General features: G+C 56.1%; 1 protein-coding gene across 8 annotated transcripts in view; it reads right to left on the bottom strand.

Moving 5' to 3' along the window:
- STX3 (syntaxin 3) overlaps positions 1-15,420 on the bottom strand; it is a 49,085-nt gene that overhangs the window by 9,334 nt on the left and 24,331 nt on the right. For 7 of the 8 annotated variants that reach the window (XR_008630649.1, XM_055141401.1, XM_055141397.1 and 4 more), the window contains exons 3-9: positions 11,476-11,575; positions 8,928-9,002; positions 7,395-7,462; positions 5,748-5,856; positions 3,824-3,897; positions 3,598-3,732; positions 444-554 (exon numbers count right to left, since the gene is read on the bottom strand). Coding sequence is in view for 7 of the 8 variants with exons in the window: in XM_055141401.1 (XP_054997376.1) it covers positions 444-554; positions 3,598-3,732; positions 3,824-3,897; positions 5,748-5,856; positions 7,395-7,462; positions 8,928-9,002; positions 11,476-11,575 (672 nt within the window). In the remaining variant the exon portion in view is untranslated. Of the gene's footprint in view, positions 1-225; positions 337-443; positions 555-3,597; positions 3,733-3,823; positions 3,898-5,747; positions 5,857-7,394; positions 7,463-8,927; positions 9,003-11,475; positions 11,576-15,420 lie in introns of all 8 variants that reach the window. The other variant, XM_055141399.1, reaches the window with a different exon arrangement.

The raw sequence follows: 15,420 nt of genomic DNA, 5'->3' as shown, positions 1-15,420 counted from the left end.
GCTGGGCAGCGTGTCCCCCCGCCAGAGCGGCCGGGTACGGGTTCACGGGGGGAGTCTGAGCCAGATCCATGCGCTCCTCAGCGGGGCAGGAGTCCCACCCGGGAAGGCCGGTGTAGGTCTGGGGACCGAGGAGGGGACAGGTAAGGGGGAAGGCCTGGGGCCCGAGGACACAGGCGGGCAGGGCTCTGAGGAGAAGCCGTCGGCCCCGCCGGGCAGGGCGCTCACCCGCCGAGCTTCGCTCTGGTACTTGACGGCCTTTTTGGTATCGGCCACCGCCCGCTCCACGAAGCCCACCGACTGGTCCATGTTGCTCTCAATCCGGTCAATCATGGCTCCCTTGGCCCGCGCGGAAGACACGGCAGGGACAGAGGCAGGCAGGAGAGAAAGCGAGAGACGGCAAACCCCAGTGGACTCTCTCCTCTGAGGGCCGCAGAGAGTCTCACCTTCCGGGCCTGGCCCTTGTACTTCACGGCTCGCTTCGTCTCTTCCCGCGCCTTCTCCACGTGGTCCACGGTGTGCATGACATTCAGCTCTATGTTATCTAACATCTCACCCTGCGAGGGACAGACACTGGTCACACCCCACGAGCCTGCCCCGGAACCGGGACACTCTTCCTCCTCAGGCTCAGGGTGGAGAGGCCGAGCCGGCCACTTGACATGTGGGCAGCGTGTGCGTTCGCGTCCTCCTCCTGCACGCCTGCGGTTTCCCCAGTCCTTGGTGAGTGACCTCCACTCACTCAAGAAAGTCAACCAAATGACTAAAAAACTCCCTGGTGACCAGCACCGAGCTGTCTGGATACCCAGGAACCATAAATTTAATCGCTTTTCTTTCCCTGAGGGATGCCACCACCAGATTTTTTCCCTAAAATTCAGCACGTGAGAAGGGAAGCCAAAGCAAGACTATCCTGGGCTGGGGGTGTGGCTCCGTGGGGAAATGCCTGCAAGGCACGTCAGCCAGCCCCGAGTACTGTCTAGCTACCCGAACTCGAGACTTGAATAGAAACACTAGAAGCCTCATGTACTTAGCACATTACCCATCTCCTCCCGGGCACTGAGACCTGCGCCAAGCTGGTCGTTCAGCCCGACTGGGTCTATTCTCCTGCATACAGCGAGTGCTCAGCAAGTATACCAGAGTTGGGGGAAAACGTCTGCTTCCTCTGAAAGGCCCTGAAGGGGGACACTCGGCACATCCTCAGGTGACTGACAGACATTCCGCGTGACTGACCCACGAGTCACTGGTCTCTCAGCACTCCCAGCCGTCTCCTCGGCCCAGTTTCTGAGCATCTCCGGATGGGACTTCCCCTCCCCTCCCCCACTCTCTCCCCCAGCCGTTCCCTGTGACCTGGCCGTGTGAAAACAGAGAGTGGCGACTTACCCTCACCGGAACCTCAGGCCAGTCCCTCCGCAAGGCAGTGGGGGGGAGAAAAGAGAAAAGCGGGGATAGGGGGGCTTGAGCAATGGTCTCTCGGGCCAGGGGTGGGGGAAGGCACAGCCAGAGCCCTGGGCGGGGGCTGAAGCCCAAACCAGCCAGGCAGGGCTCAGAGGAGATGGCGGCAATCCTCTCCCGGGGGGGACACAGCAGCGGGAAGGTCAGGATAGGTGACACCCCCCCTCCCCACCCCTCCATCACTTGTGTCTATCAGCTGCACCCGAAGCCCCAGGCACCGGCTGTATGGGAAAGTCACCCCGTCCACGGGGAAGCCAGGCTGGTGACTGCCCAAACAAGCGTCTCCAGGGACAGGACATGCCACCCGAGGAGCACCGGGAGTGCAGAGGAGTTTCCGTTAACTAAATACTACTCTCACTTTTGTGCTCTGCTAGTCTTTCAGGAAAAAAAAAAAAAAGATGTTGTCAACTTTTTTAGAAAAACACAGAAGGAAAATATCAGACATGGGGTCTCTGTCACTGTCACTGTCATCCCGTTGCTCTTCGATTTGTTCGAGCGGGCACCAGTAACGTCATATGCCAAAAACAGTAACAGTAAGTCTCTCAGACAAGGGGTGAAAAAGCAAAACCTCTGCTGAACTTAACATTTCCTCCCTGCAGCTGGAGCGACAGCACAGTGGGTAGGGCGTTTGCCTTGCATGCGGCTGACCAGGGTTCAATCCCTGGCATCCCATATGGTCCCCTGAGCACTGCCAGGAGTGCAGAGCCAGGAGTAATCCCTGAGCATTTGCTGGGTGTGACCCAAAGAGCAAACAAAAACAACAACAAAAAAAAACACAAAATACTTCCTCCCTGTGAACCAGGGAAAAGCAAGCATGTGCACATCATTAGCGACAGTTCCTCTGAGAGGCAACGGCATTAAGAACCCGGCACTCTAATCTGAGAGAAGGGTGGGGGAGGGAGGGAGGGAGAGGGGGAGAGGGAAAGGGGGGGGGAAGAGAGAGAGAGAGAGAGAGAGAGAGAGAGAGAGAGAGAGAGATGGGGTAGGGGGCAGGGCTGGGGAGTGACTCTAGGCCTGCAGGAGCCCAGGGCATCCCTCGGGAGCCTGCAGTTCGGAATCCCGAGAACTGCGGGCTGTGCTCCCCACGGGCCCTCACCCCGAGAGAGGGAGAAAGACACCCTGAGCAGCTCAGAGCCTGCGGCAACACGGGGTGGCAGGAGCCTGTGTGCTCAGCAAGGAGTGCGGAGGGCCAGCACCTGGGCGTGCCTCTCCCTGGACCCCGGGATGCTGGTCCTCCGGGCGGGGAATTTCAGAGGATTCTCCCCGGGATACACACACACGCACACACACACACACACACACACACACCCCAGCACCGCCCCCCCACACACACACACCCCACACACACCAGCACCGCCCCCCCAGCCCCTCTCCTCCTCCCCGACCCCGGGATGCTGGTCCTCCGGGAGGGGAATTTCAGAGGATTCTCCCCGGGACACACACAGACACACAGACACACAGACACACACACACACCAGCAACCCCCCAGCTCCTCTCCTCCTGCCTGCTCCTCCCCCGCTCCCCCGAGCGGCTACCTGGTTCTCCACCAGCATGGTGATGTCTATAAACACACACACACACACACACACACACACACACCAGCACCCCCCCAGCCCCTCTCCTCCCGCCTGCCCCTCCCCCGCGCGGCTACCTGGTTCTCCACCAGCATGGCATGTCCATGAACACACACACACACACACACACACACACACACACACACACACACACACACACCCCAGCACCCCCCAGCCCCTCTCCTCCCGCCTGCCCCTCCCCGCGCGGCTACCTGGTTCTCCACCAGCATGGCGATGTCCATGAACACACACACACACACACACACACACCCCAGCACCCCCCCCTCCAGCCCCTCTCCTCCCGCCTGCCCCTCCCCGTGCGGCTACCTGGTTCTCCACCAGCATGGCGATGTCCATGAAAACACACACACACACACACACACACACACACACACACACACACACACACACCCCCCAGCCCCTCTCCTCCCGCCTGCCCTCCCCGCACGGCTACCTGGTTCTCCACCAGCATGGCGATGTCCATGAACACACACACACACACACACGCACACACACACACACCCCAGCACCCCCCCCCAGCCCCTCTCCTCCCGCCTGCCCCTCCCCGCGCGGCTACCTGGTTCTCCACCAGCATGGCGATGTCCATGAACATGTCGTGCAGCTCCTTGATGCTGCTCTCCAGCCGCACGATGTCCTTGTGCCGCCCCTCGATCTCGCTCAGGGCTTGCTTGGAAATCTGAGAGTCGATGATCTAGGGGGGCCAGGGCAGCAGGCTGTCGGCCACCGCTCCCCGCCGGCGCCCCCTCCCCGCCACTCCGCAGCTGCCGCCCCCAGGCGCTCACCCCGGAGGTGAAGATGGCGGGGTTCCCGCTCTCCAGCATCTCCTCCAGCTCCTCGTCCGTGGTCTTCTTGCCGGCTTTTAAACGCAAGAACCAGGGTCACGTGTGAGGTCGAAGGGGGCTTGAGAGTTCCCTAACGGCAGGAGTACTCCCTTCACCCTAAGGAGAGAGGCCCTTCACACACACCACACACTACTCAGAGATGCACAGGCACATACACACACACTCATACAGACACACAGACACACACTCATACAGAGATACACAGACACATACACACACACTCTTACAGAGATACAGACACACACTCATACAGACACACAGACACACTCATAGAGACACACAGACATACACACTCATACAGACACACAAACACTCATACAGAGATACACAGACACATACACACACACTCATACAGACACACAAACACACTCAGAGATACACAGACACACACACTCATACAGACACACAAACACTCATACAGAGATACACAGACACACACTCATACAGACATACACACACACTCATACAGACACTCATACAGACACACAAACACACACTCATACAGACACACAAACACACACACTCATACAGAGATACACACATACACACACTCATACAGACACACAAACACACACTCATACAGATACACAGACACATACACACAAACTCATACAGACACACAAACACACACACACACTCTTACAGAGATAGACACATACACACATACAGAGAGATACTCATAGACACACAGACAAATACAGACATACTCACACAGACACTCATACAGAGATACACAGACAATACACACACGTACAAAAAAACACTCATATGGAGACACAAATACACACACTCATACAGAGATACACAGATTCATACACATATAGACACTCATACAGAGACACACAAATACACACATTCACACAGACTCATACAGAGATACACAGACACATACATACATACAAACACTCTACAAAGACACACAAATTCACACACACACTCATACAGAGATATACACACATATAGACACTCATACAGATATAGACAATTACACACACACTCATACAGTCTCATACAGAGACGTACACAAACACACAGACATTCATAGACACACAAATACACACACTCATACAGAGATACACATGTACACACATACACTCATACACACACAAATTCACACACTCAGAGATAGACACATACACATACAGACACTCATACAGAGATAGACAAATACACATACTCACACACTCATATAGAGATAGACATACACACACAGACACTCATACAGAGACACACAAATACACACACTCATAGATACAGACACGTACACACACGTACACTCATACAGACACACACATACACTCATACAGACACACACATACACTCATACAGACACACAAATTTACACACACACACACTCAGAGATAGACACACACACAGAGACACTCATAAAGACACACAAATACACACTCATACAGACATTCATAAGAGAGAAACAGACACACACACACACACACACTCAACAGCCTCCTGACTTGTCTGGACGAGAAGGCCCCTCCTGCCTGAGCCCTGCTCCATCCATCCATCCTAACCCTCACGTACCCCCCAGGACCCCCTCACCCCAGGCGCTGGACAGCCTCCACTCTTTCTGAGGAGACGTGTCAGAATTCCTCACACCTGAGGAGTCCTTATTCCTCACAGCAAGCCCACCCCGCCTGTTCTTTACCCATGTCCTCTGCGGTTGGAGGGGGGCCGTGACTCCTCAGGGGAGCGGGCGCTCAGCCAGCGCTTCCTCGGCGTGTGAAGCAAGGCGGGCTTCCCCCACCCAAGGCTGAAACGCCCCCGCAGGGCTGGAACACGGCCACACTGGGTTCTGGGTGGGCGCAGGGAGAGGTGCGGCGGCCCGGGCCACACTTCCAGCACGTACTGATTTCGAGCTGCCGCTGGATCCGCCCCTTGCTGCGCTCTCGGAAGTCCACCTGCGCCTCGTTGTATCTGGTCATCACCTCCACGAACTTCCGGGACAGGACCGAGTGCTGGAGGGAGACACCGGGAGATGGAGGGCGCCCCCAGGGGGAGACGGAGACCCAGGAGGCCCCTCACCTCTGCAGAACCCGCCAGCCTCCCCAATGCCCCTAGAGGCAGGGCCCCAAGGGTCTACGATCTGGACATAGAAGCCCAGGGGGTCAGGCTCCACGTCCTGGTTTCCTCACGAAGCCCACTGGCCTTTCTAGAGCATGTTTGCAGCCCCTGTCCCCTCCCTGCTGACCTCAGTCATGGTAGGGCCCAAGCCACCAGCTTCCCAACATCCCACGCGTGCTGAAGTTCTCGCCAAACTGATCACCCTGCCTCCCTGCCTTTTCCTGCTTATAACAAGACCAATTTACTCAATAATACTGTAGTACTGTCATCCCGTTGCTCATCAATTTGTTCGAGCGGGCGCCAGTAACGTCTCTCATTGAGAGACTTATTGTTACTGTTTTTGGCATATCCAATATACATGGGTAGCTTGCCAGGCTCTGCCGTGCGGGCTAGATACTCTCGGTAGCTTGCTGGGCTCTCCGAGAGGGGCGAAGGAATCGAACACAGGTTGGCCGCATGAAAGGCGAAAACCCAACTGCTTTACTATCGCTCCAGCCCCAATAACTTTCTTTCTTTTTTTTTTTTTTGGAGGAGTGTGTGGGTCACAACCAGCGATGCTCAGGGATTACTCCTGGCTCTGCACTCAGGAATTACTCCTGGCGGTACTCAGGGGACCATATGGGATGCTGGGAATCGAACCTGGGTCGGCCATATGCAAGGCAAACGCCCTCCCCGCTCCAGCCCCTCAATAACTTTCAAACGACTCCTACATTACTGTCCTCACATGCTACAACCTACAACTGGGGCATCCAGCCAGTTTCAGTCACAGCCAGTCTCCCCAGACCAGAGTCCACGGCCTCCAGAACAGGGCTCTGCCTTCTCTCTGAAAATGTCAGTGTCTGCTATGCCACGACAGGTGTTTTTTCTCCACACACATTAGTCTCTTCAAGTCTGCCGCTCACCCCATCTCCATCACCACTTACTGCTTCTAGCCCCTCGCCCCCTCTCCTTTGCACCCCACCTGGTGGCACTCAGGAGTTTTCTCCTGGCTCTGCACTCAGGAATTACTCCTGGTGCTGTATGGGGGACCCTAAGGGGTGCAAGGGGTGGAACCTGGGTTGGCCCCCAGGATCATTTCCTCTGATTACCTCTACACTGGACAGCTACAGACTAACAACCCTTAGAGAGACTTGGGCCTTCCCGCTTGCATGAGGGGGCTGGGCTCAGAGGGCCTGAGTGCCAAGTGCTCTGAGGAGCCTGCAGAGAGAGAGAGACAGAGACAGAGACAGAGACAGAGAGACAGAGAGACAGAGTGTGAGTGAAAGGGCCCAAAGGGCTGAACTCTGGCCCTGGCCCTGGCTCCCTCTGGCCAGCTGCCCTCTACTGGCTCTTCAAATCAACGGCCAAGTCACAATCATGGTCTGCAGAAGGAAAGACCCCTTGGCCTGGGGGAAAAACAATGAACCGGTTCTCGGACGGAGGGAAGTTTTACCTGGGATTTCCGGATGCGAAGGTCTGCAGACGAGCGGACTTCTTCGTCTTCAATGTGCCTCTCCATGCCTGGGGACCAGAGAGAGAGAGGTGATTCCGGCCACAGAGGGAGGTGATCCCGGCTGGGTGCCAGCCTTCCCGCTCGGGCACACACCCGCGGGTGGGCGATGCCTCACCAGCAAGTGCTGTCCCTCAATTTTTATATTTTATTTCCATAAAAGTAGTTGACGATAGTTTCTGACAGATAACATCCAAACACCAATCCCACCACCGAGCACCATCCCACCACAGTAAGAGGGAAGTGTGTGAAGGTTGTTGCATTTCATTCTGGAGCCATTCAAGCCTGAATACAGGAGGATACAAGCAAGTATGTTAAAACCAAACACATGTGTGCTACTGTTGGTAAGTAAGTGGGTTAGAGTATAAGAGGTCGCGTGGCCACAAATGCGGCCGCATGCTCCAGGAAATTCTGCAGCCCTCTCTTCCGGGCGCTTTAGTTTATAGTCTCTGGGTCTTGGCCACTGATGGGACTACATGGTGCCGGGGACAGTTTGTGGGTGTGACTGCCAAGCTACAGGTGCCATCCCTCCAGGGCTGCTCCCTGAGGACCAACCTCCCACCTCCCCATTGGGCCCCTGCTGGGCTGCTGTGGGCTCCAGCATACATGGCTGCTCCTCCTCATCAGCAGTGTGACTCCCTGCCCCCGCAACTCCTCGCCCTGCCGCTTCTAGTGAGTGTGGGGTGGGGGGAGGGGGAGGTCTGAGCCACACCTGGCAGTGCTCAGGGCTTCCTCCTGGCTCTGTGCTCAGGGATCCCTCCTAGCAGGGCTTGGGGGACCATGTGGGGTGCCAGGTGTGGGGTTGGCCACATTTCAGGCGTGGGGTAGGCCTGCCCTGCCACTTTCAACAGTATGAGATGCTGGGAGAACTACTATGGGCCTGTCCCGGTGAAAGGGGACAAGTGGCAGTGCCCCCAGCACAACATGGTGAGGGCCACAGGCAGAGCGCCTGGCACAGCGGCTTCTCGCCCCGTCCACCTCCGCCCTCCGTGGGATCAGACCCAAGGCTGGGCAGTGCTGCTCTCGCTCTCCGGCCTGCGGGACACAGCCACCGCCCCCCTGGGCAAGCACAACGCCCAGTGACCAGGGAGCGAGCAAAGTCCCCCGAGAAGGATCCCTCCGGCAGGGGCTTCTCTGACCCAGGCTCTGACCAGGGGGCGTGGGGTGTGGAGCCAGTGACACAGACGCCCCCAGAGTGTAGCCCAGACTGAATGACCACACAACTCCACGGCTCAGGAGGGCCAAGCGAAGAGCCCAGTTCACAGGGCACTGGAGCTGAAGGCGCCCATCCACCCCACCCCCTCACTTCAAGTCTGGACGCTTCCAGCTAGGGCCACACTTTCCAAGCACAGGCTGAATGTCCGGGGCAGTCACGGGGCCAGGGGCCGAGCCCCAGAAAGGACAGGAGAAGGAGGGGCAGCACGCCAAGAGGCCGGACGTGAGGGGGGCGGCGGGGCCGGCGGGCTCCCAGCTTACTCTTCAGCTTGTTCCGGACGTTGTTGGCCCTTTTCTTGATCTCGGCTGTGAGCTGCTCCAGGTCATCCTTGGTTTCTGGGGTGGAAATAAAGGCAGGCTGAGTCCACCGGGGCTTGACCCGCCGTGTTAGGCGCTGCTGCCTAACGTGGGGAGAGCAAGGGGCTCTCTCAGCACCCGCACCCAGAGCTGTTTCATTCCAGCAAGAATCCCCATTAGAATCCCAGCTTCACAAAAGGATTTTTTTTTTAAGGACACCCATCCCAGAACTCTAGAATTAAAAAGAAAAAAAAAAGAAAACACAGCTGGAGCCTACTATCTGTCCTTATAACCAGGCTACCAATAGGAAAACATTCTAAAAGCTTGCTTCTGGGTTGTTTTTTTTCCTTTTTGGGTCACACCCAGTGATGCATAGGGGTTACTCCTGGCTCATGCACTCAGGAATTACTCCTGGCGGTGCTCGGGGAAACTGGGAATTGAACCCGGGTCTGCCTCGTGCAAGGCAAATGCCCTATCTGCTGTGCTCTCGATTCAGCCCCTTGCTTCTACTTTTAAACATTTATCTGTTTGAATTTGGGGGCCAGCCATGCCAGGGATGACTCCCAGCTCTGTGCTCAAGGGCCACTCCTGGCAGTACTTGGGGAACAATATATGGTGCCAGGGATCAAACCTGAGTTGGCTGCATGCAAGGCAAGCACCGTAACCCTTGTACTATCTCCCTGGTCCCAAATGCTGCTTTCTTTTTTTCTTTTCTTTTAAAAAATTTTTTTTTTACTGAATCACTGTGAGAGAGACCCTTACAAAGCCATTCAGGATTAGGTTCCAGTCAGACAGTACCCAACACCCATCCCTCCACCAGTGGACATTTCCCAGCACCAGTGTCCCCAGTTCAAATACTGCTTTTAGAGGGGGAAAAAAAAAATCTGGTTTCAACGAGGAAATGTGGACTGTGTTTTCCTGCAACTTCTACACTTAGAATCAAGCAAAAATGTAGAGCACCCGGGCTGCGGGCCCCAGGCACACGGCATGCAGATACGGGGAGTGAAGTAAGTAGGAGTGAGATAAGTAGGAGTGAGGACCGTTCAAAAACATCCTCCAGCACCTGCCCCAAGGGTGGCACTGGGCAAGGAACACAGGGTCAGAGACAAGTGACATCCGGAATCTGCCTTCAAGGGCTCCGCATCAGGACAAACAGATGAGCAGGTCTAACGTACAGAGCACGTCAACCACTGGACGGGGAGGGGTGCAGAAAGGCTTCTCACACAGGTGAAAGGAGGACTGAATCTCCAGGACCCAGGGCTTAGCAGGTAGAAAGGCAGACCCGGAGTGTGTGGGAAGAGGAAGGTCTCTGAAGGAACAGGAACTGTCCGCAGGACACAGCTGAGTCTGGGGCTATGCCGGGCGACCAGCATGTGGGGGAGGACGGAACGAAGGATGGCAGGGAAGGGACACATGGGACCACGACAGTGCCCGGGCACCTGCTCTTTGCAACCTGATCTTTATGGGGTGGAGCAGTCACGGAAAAATTCTAAGAGCAGAATGACAACATGACTGTGTCCCCTGTCCCCAAGGAATACAACGTATCACTTTGAATGCTACCCTAAAAATGTGACATTTGGGGGAAGAGGGGGAAGTATTTTCCTGGGTGGTAACAAAATCACAGGTTAAGGGTGGGAGGAATAAAGGGGGATATGGATCATGTTGGACACATGTCGAGGGAGGAAAAGAAAAAGTAAGAATGTGGAGAGGGAGCTGGAGGAAGGGGAGAGCGCGCCAGCCACGGTGCAGTGGATACACACACATGGATGCCGGATGCCGCCCGGAGCAGTAAGAGGCCCAGCACACACACACACACACACACACACACACACACACACACACACACACACACACACACACACACACACAGAAGAGCAGTAAGAGTCCCCAGCCAGGTCCTGGCCAGATACACACACACACCCCCCCCCCCCCCCAGCAGTAAGAGTCCCAGGGCGCGCGCGCGCACACACACACAAACACAAACACACACACACACACACACACACACACACACACACACACACACACACACACGCTGGAGCAGTAAGAGTCCCAGCGCATGCACACACACACACAGAGCAGTAAGAGTCCCAGCCAGGCCCTGGCCAGGTCCTGGCTGAAGGGATTACATGCAGGTCCATAAAGGGGCCGGAGGCTAGTACAGTGGGTAGGGCAATTGCCTTGCATGCAGCAGACCCATATGGTCCCCAAGCACCGCCAGGCGTAATCCTTGAGTGCAGGGCCGGGAATAACCCCTAAGCATCGCTGGGTGTGACCCCAAAGGCAAAAATAAATAATATTTTTTTTTTAATAAATGCAGGACCATAGAGAGAAACGCTTCCCAGGGCTGGGCAGTGTGAGGTCAGGGAAGGCAGAGGAGCTGGAGACAAAGGGACGAGCCCATCACGTAAGATGCTGGGGCTGGACTCTGCGGGAGGGAGGAGGGCGAGCTGGCTCGGTCCCAGGGCCAAGGGTGGCGACCGGAGAGTCCGCGCGTGGAGCAAGCACTCACTTGGCTCTGGAATGGGTGCGGACAGGATGACGCTGTAGAGCTTTTTGGCCTCCTCCACGTGCTCTGAGATCTTGTCGATGTTGAGCCGCGTGTCCTCGATCTACCAGGGGAAAGACAGTAACCTCTGTCACCGAAAGGAAGAAGACACCCACCACGGAGAGGAAACGCTGGCAGCACTCCTGGGTGGAAGCGGCAGGACAGGGAAGGGGGGGAAGAAGAGGGAGAAGAGGAGGAGGAGGAGGAGGAGGTGAAGGAGAGGAAGAAAGGAGGAAAGAGGTGGAGGAGGAGGAAAGAAAGGGAGGAGGAGGAGGAGGAGGAGAGAGAGAGGGAGGAGGAGGGAGGAGGGAGGAGGGAGGAGGGGGGAGGAGGAGGAGGAGGTGAAGGAGAGGAAGAAAGGAGGTGGAGGAGGAGAGAGAGAGGAAAGAGGGAGGAGGAGGAGGAGGAGAGAGAGGGGAAAGAGAAGGAGGAAGATGTGGAGGAGGAGGAGGAGGAGGAGGAGGTGGAGGAGGTGGGGGAGGAGGAGGAGGAGGAGGAGTGGGGGAGGTGGGGGAGGAGGAAGAGGAGGAGGAGGAGGAAGAGGAGGAGGAGGAGGAGGAGGAGGAGGAGGAGGAGGAGGAGTTGGGGGAGGTGGGGGAGGAGGAAAATCCACACCCACTGCTTCCTGAGAGGAAAACATCCGCCCGCCCTGGAAGAAAGAACCTCCAAGAGATACCCTGGAAGAAAACTCGGGGGCGGGAGGGTGAGAATCCTTCAGCCCAGGGTTCTCGACCTTTCTCCCCTCCCGCTCGGGGGCTCCTTCCTGTGTCTCTCCATCCGTCCTACCGGTCGGCCCTCTATTCTTATGCCGCACCCCCCATTTATGCCATTTTCATCTTTCATCTGAAATATGGCGGGGGGGAGGCGCCAGGCACATGGACCCTGACTGAGAAATGCCGCCCAGCCCAACCCCCCACCGCAGTGAGAGCAGGAGGGGGAGCACGGGGGGAGAAGAAAGGGAAAGGGGGAAAGAAAGGACAGGAAGGAAAAGGGCAACAGAGAATGACCGACAGAGAAGGAGGAGGGGAAGAGAGAGGCGAGGGGGCAGAAGCTAAGCCAGGGTGCACTCAGAGGCCGACTCCGCGCCTCCTGTGCAGTGACCTCTTGCTCGCTGAACCCTCAGGACAATGGGGACCGAAACGGAAGCCAGGAAGGCCTCCTGCACATTTCTGATCTGACAAGACGTGACATTTCCAAACCCAGCGCTCCCAGCACTACATTCCCAGGGGGGACGCAGGCCACTGAGGCATGAACACAGGGTGCAGCTAAGGGCCCCCCCGCCCCGCACCAAGGCCTAAGCAGTGGGGCAAGTGCACAAGAGCCCCCTACGCCACTGCTACACCCGCCGGGTCTGCCCGGCTGCTTCCCAAGCCAGGGGCACATCACCAAGGAGAGGGACGCTCGGGCCAGCCAGGCAGAGATGGACGCCCGGGACCCGGGGGGCGAGGAGAACATAACCCAGCATGCTGTTTCTAACGGCCCCTTCTTCTCGGCCCAGATACTGGCCTGTAGCTCTCCAAAGCACACAGAATAGGAGGAGAGAGAAAACTGGATCTGCCTCAGCCTCAAGCCAGCAGTTCCGCCACTGGAAGGGAGACGGTCCCCTTCAGAGATGGACTTGGGTGTCCCACTGTAAGCAGCGTCTGCTTGCTTGCTTACAAAACAGCAGAATAGGGGCTAGAGCAATAGCACAGCGGGGAGGGCATTTGTCTTGCATGCAGTCGACCCGGGTTCGATTCCCAGCGTCCCATATGGTCCCCTGAGCACCGCCAGGGGTAATTCCTGAGTGCAGAGCCAGGAGTAACCCCTGTGCATCACCAGGTGTGATCAAAAAAAAAAGAAAAACAGGAGAATAAAATCTCAATATACTCATAATCTCAGGACACAGAGGAAAACACAAGCCGTCAAGCAACCGTCGGAGAAGCATTTTGATGGCTGGCAACACCAAAGGTTGAAAAGGTCTGAGGCCACACAGCTGGCGGGTGGCAGAGCACTTCAATAATGCCTGGGCTTCAAGAATAGTAGAAATAAGTACCAGGAGGTTTGCTCCATGGCTTGGAAGCCAGCCTCACAGGCTGGGGGAAAAGGCAGCTCAGATAGAGAAGGGAACACCAAGTCAAGTGTGGTTGGAGGACCTGCTCGGGATGGGAGATGCGTGCTGAAAGTAGACTATAGACTGAACATGATGGCCACTCAATACCTCTATTGCGGACCACAACACCCAAAAGGAGAGAGAGAACAAAAGGGAAGGCCCTGCCATAGAGGCAGGGTAGGGTGGGGGGGATGGGATGGGGGTGGGAGGGATACCGGGATCATGAGTGGTGGAGAATGGGCACTGGTGGAGGGATGGGTTCTCGAGCATTGTATGACTGAAACACAAGCACGAAAATATGTAAATCTGTAACTGTACCCTCACAGTGATTCACTAATAAAAAAAATAATAAATTAATTAAATAATAATGCCTGGGCTGCTTTTTCCATTACATCCGAGACCTGATTTTTCTTTCTTCCATACAGTTCTATTTTCAGCAGAACCCCAAGTGACCTGGTTGTAAAAAGAGGAATGCCAAAATTCCCCTGGGAAGGCTCTGGGGGTACACCCACCTCCAAATCTGACCCTTGGGGCTGGAGCGATAGTACCGCGGGTAGGCTGTAGGGTGTTCGCCTTGCACACAGCCAACCTGGGTTCGATCCCTGGCATCCCTTATGGTCCCCGAGCACCGCCAGGAGTAATTCCTGTGTGCAGAGCCAGGAGCAACTCCTGAGCATTGCTGGGTGTGACCCAAAAAGCCAAAAAAAAAAAAAAAATCTGCCGCTTGAGTGACCTGGAAATGACCACCTTCTTCTGTCCTTCCCCTTCATCTCAACACTGGCAACCTATAGAAGGCCATGGCGTCACACCCCGTTTCTCCTTCTGTCACTGGACTGTCTGTCCAAAGCAATCAGAGTTATCCTCACCAGGACAGGGCGAAAAGCTTCTCTACAATAAAATGCACGAACCGCCTTTGAATGGGCCCACCGTGTTGTAATGTACCACTGGATCTTCACTGGTGCAAAGCCTGGGGGATCGGACGTCTTAAAATAAAATAAAATAAAATAAAATTTAAAAAAAAGAAAAGAAAAGAAATCCTGGACCCTTAGTTCACAAACTGAGGAGTCCTCTTTGGCCCGAAGTTGTAGGAAAACGCAAGGCAAGCAGCTGCTGGGGTGCGACTGCTGGCCTCAAGCACAGGCAAGCCCCAGACAAGTGGGGACTGGATGACAGGGGACCCACGTGAGCCTGTGGATGGGAGACCTGAGCCCCAGGGGCTCCGTCCTCAGCCTGCCTGCGGGGCGCCCGGGCCCAGGAAGCACATCTGTCCACCCTTCTCCACCTCTACCCTCACTGCCGCCTCTCTCCTCTGTCCTCATCAGCCTGACCATCTCGGGGCCTAATTTTCACTCTGTAATCTAGTAACTGCATCATCAGAAGCCCTGGAGAGGATCAAGCTGGGCAACTGGCCAATCATAGAACTTGGGGGGGGGTTCCTTCCTGGGGGGTGGGGGGGTACATTCGGCTGTGCTCATGGCTTACTCCTGGCTCTGTGCTCAGGGACCACTCCTGGTGGGGTTTGGGAATCCACGTGGGGTACTGGGGCCCAAACCCAGGTTGGCTGCGTGCCAAGGCTAACACTTCACCAACGGTACCATCTCTCCGCTCTCAGACGGGAGAGCAGGCGTCATCCCTCCACCTGCCGCCTAGGAATCCTGGTGGCCGCCATCTTCCAGAACCCAGTGAAAAGTCCAAGTACTCGGGGTTTGTGCTGGCAAACTCCAGGCCTCACTGGAGAGGGGACAGGCCGGCTTTTCCCATCTCCCGGCCCCGCATGGGACCCTGGATGTCACGGCCAAGGCAACTACTTAAGCTCC

This window comes from Sorex araneus, chromosome 6 (assembly GCF_027595985.1).
Source record: "Sorex araneus isolate mSorAra2 chromosome 6, mSorAra2.pri, whole genome shotgun sequence".
NCBI lineage: Eukaryota > Metazoa > Chordata > Mammalia > Eulipotyphla > Soricidae > Sorex > Sorex araneus.
This window is presented reverse-complemented; position numbering and strand designations above follow the sequence as displayed.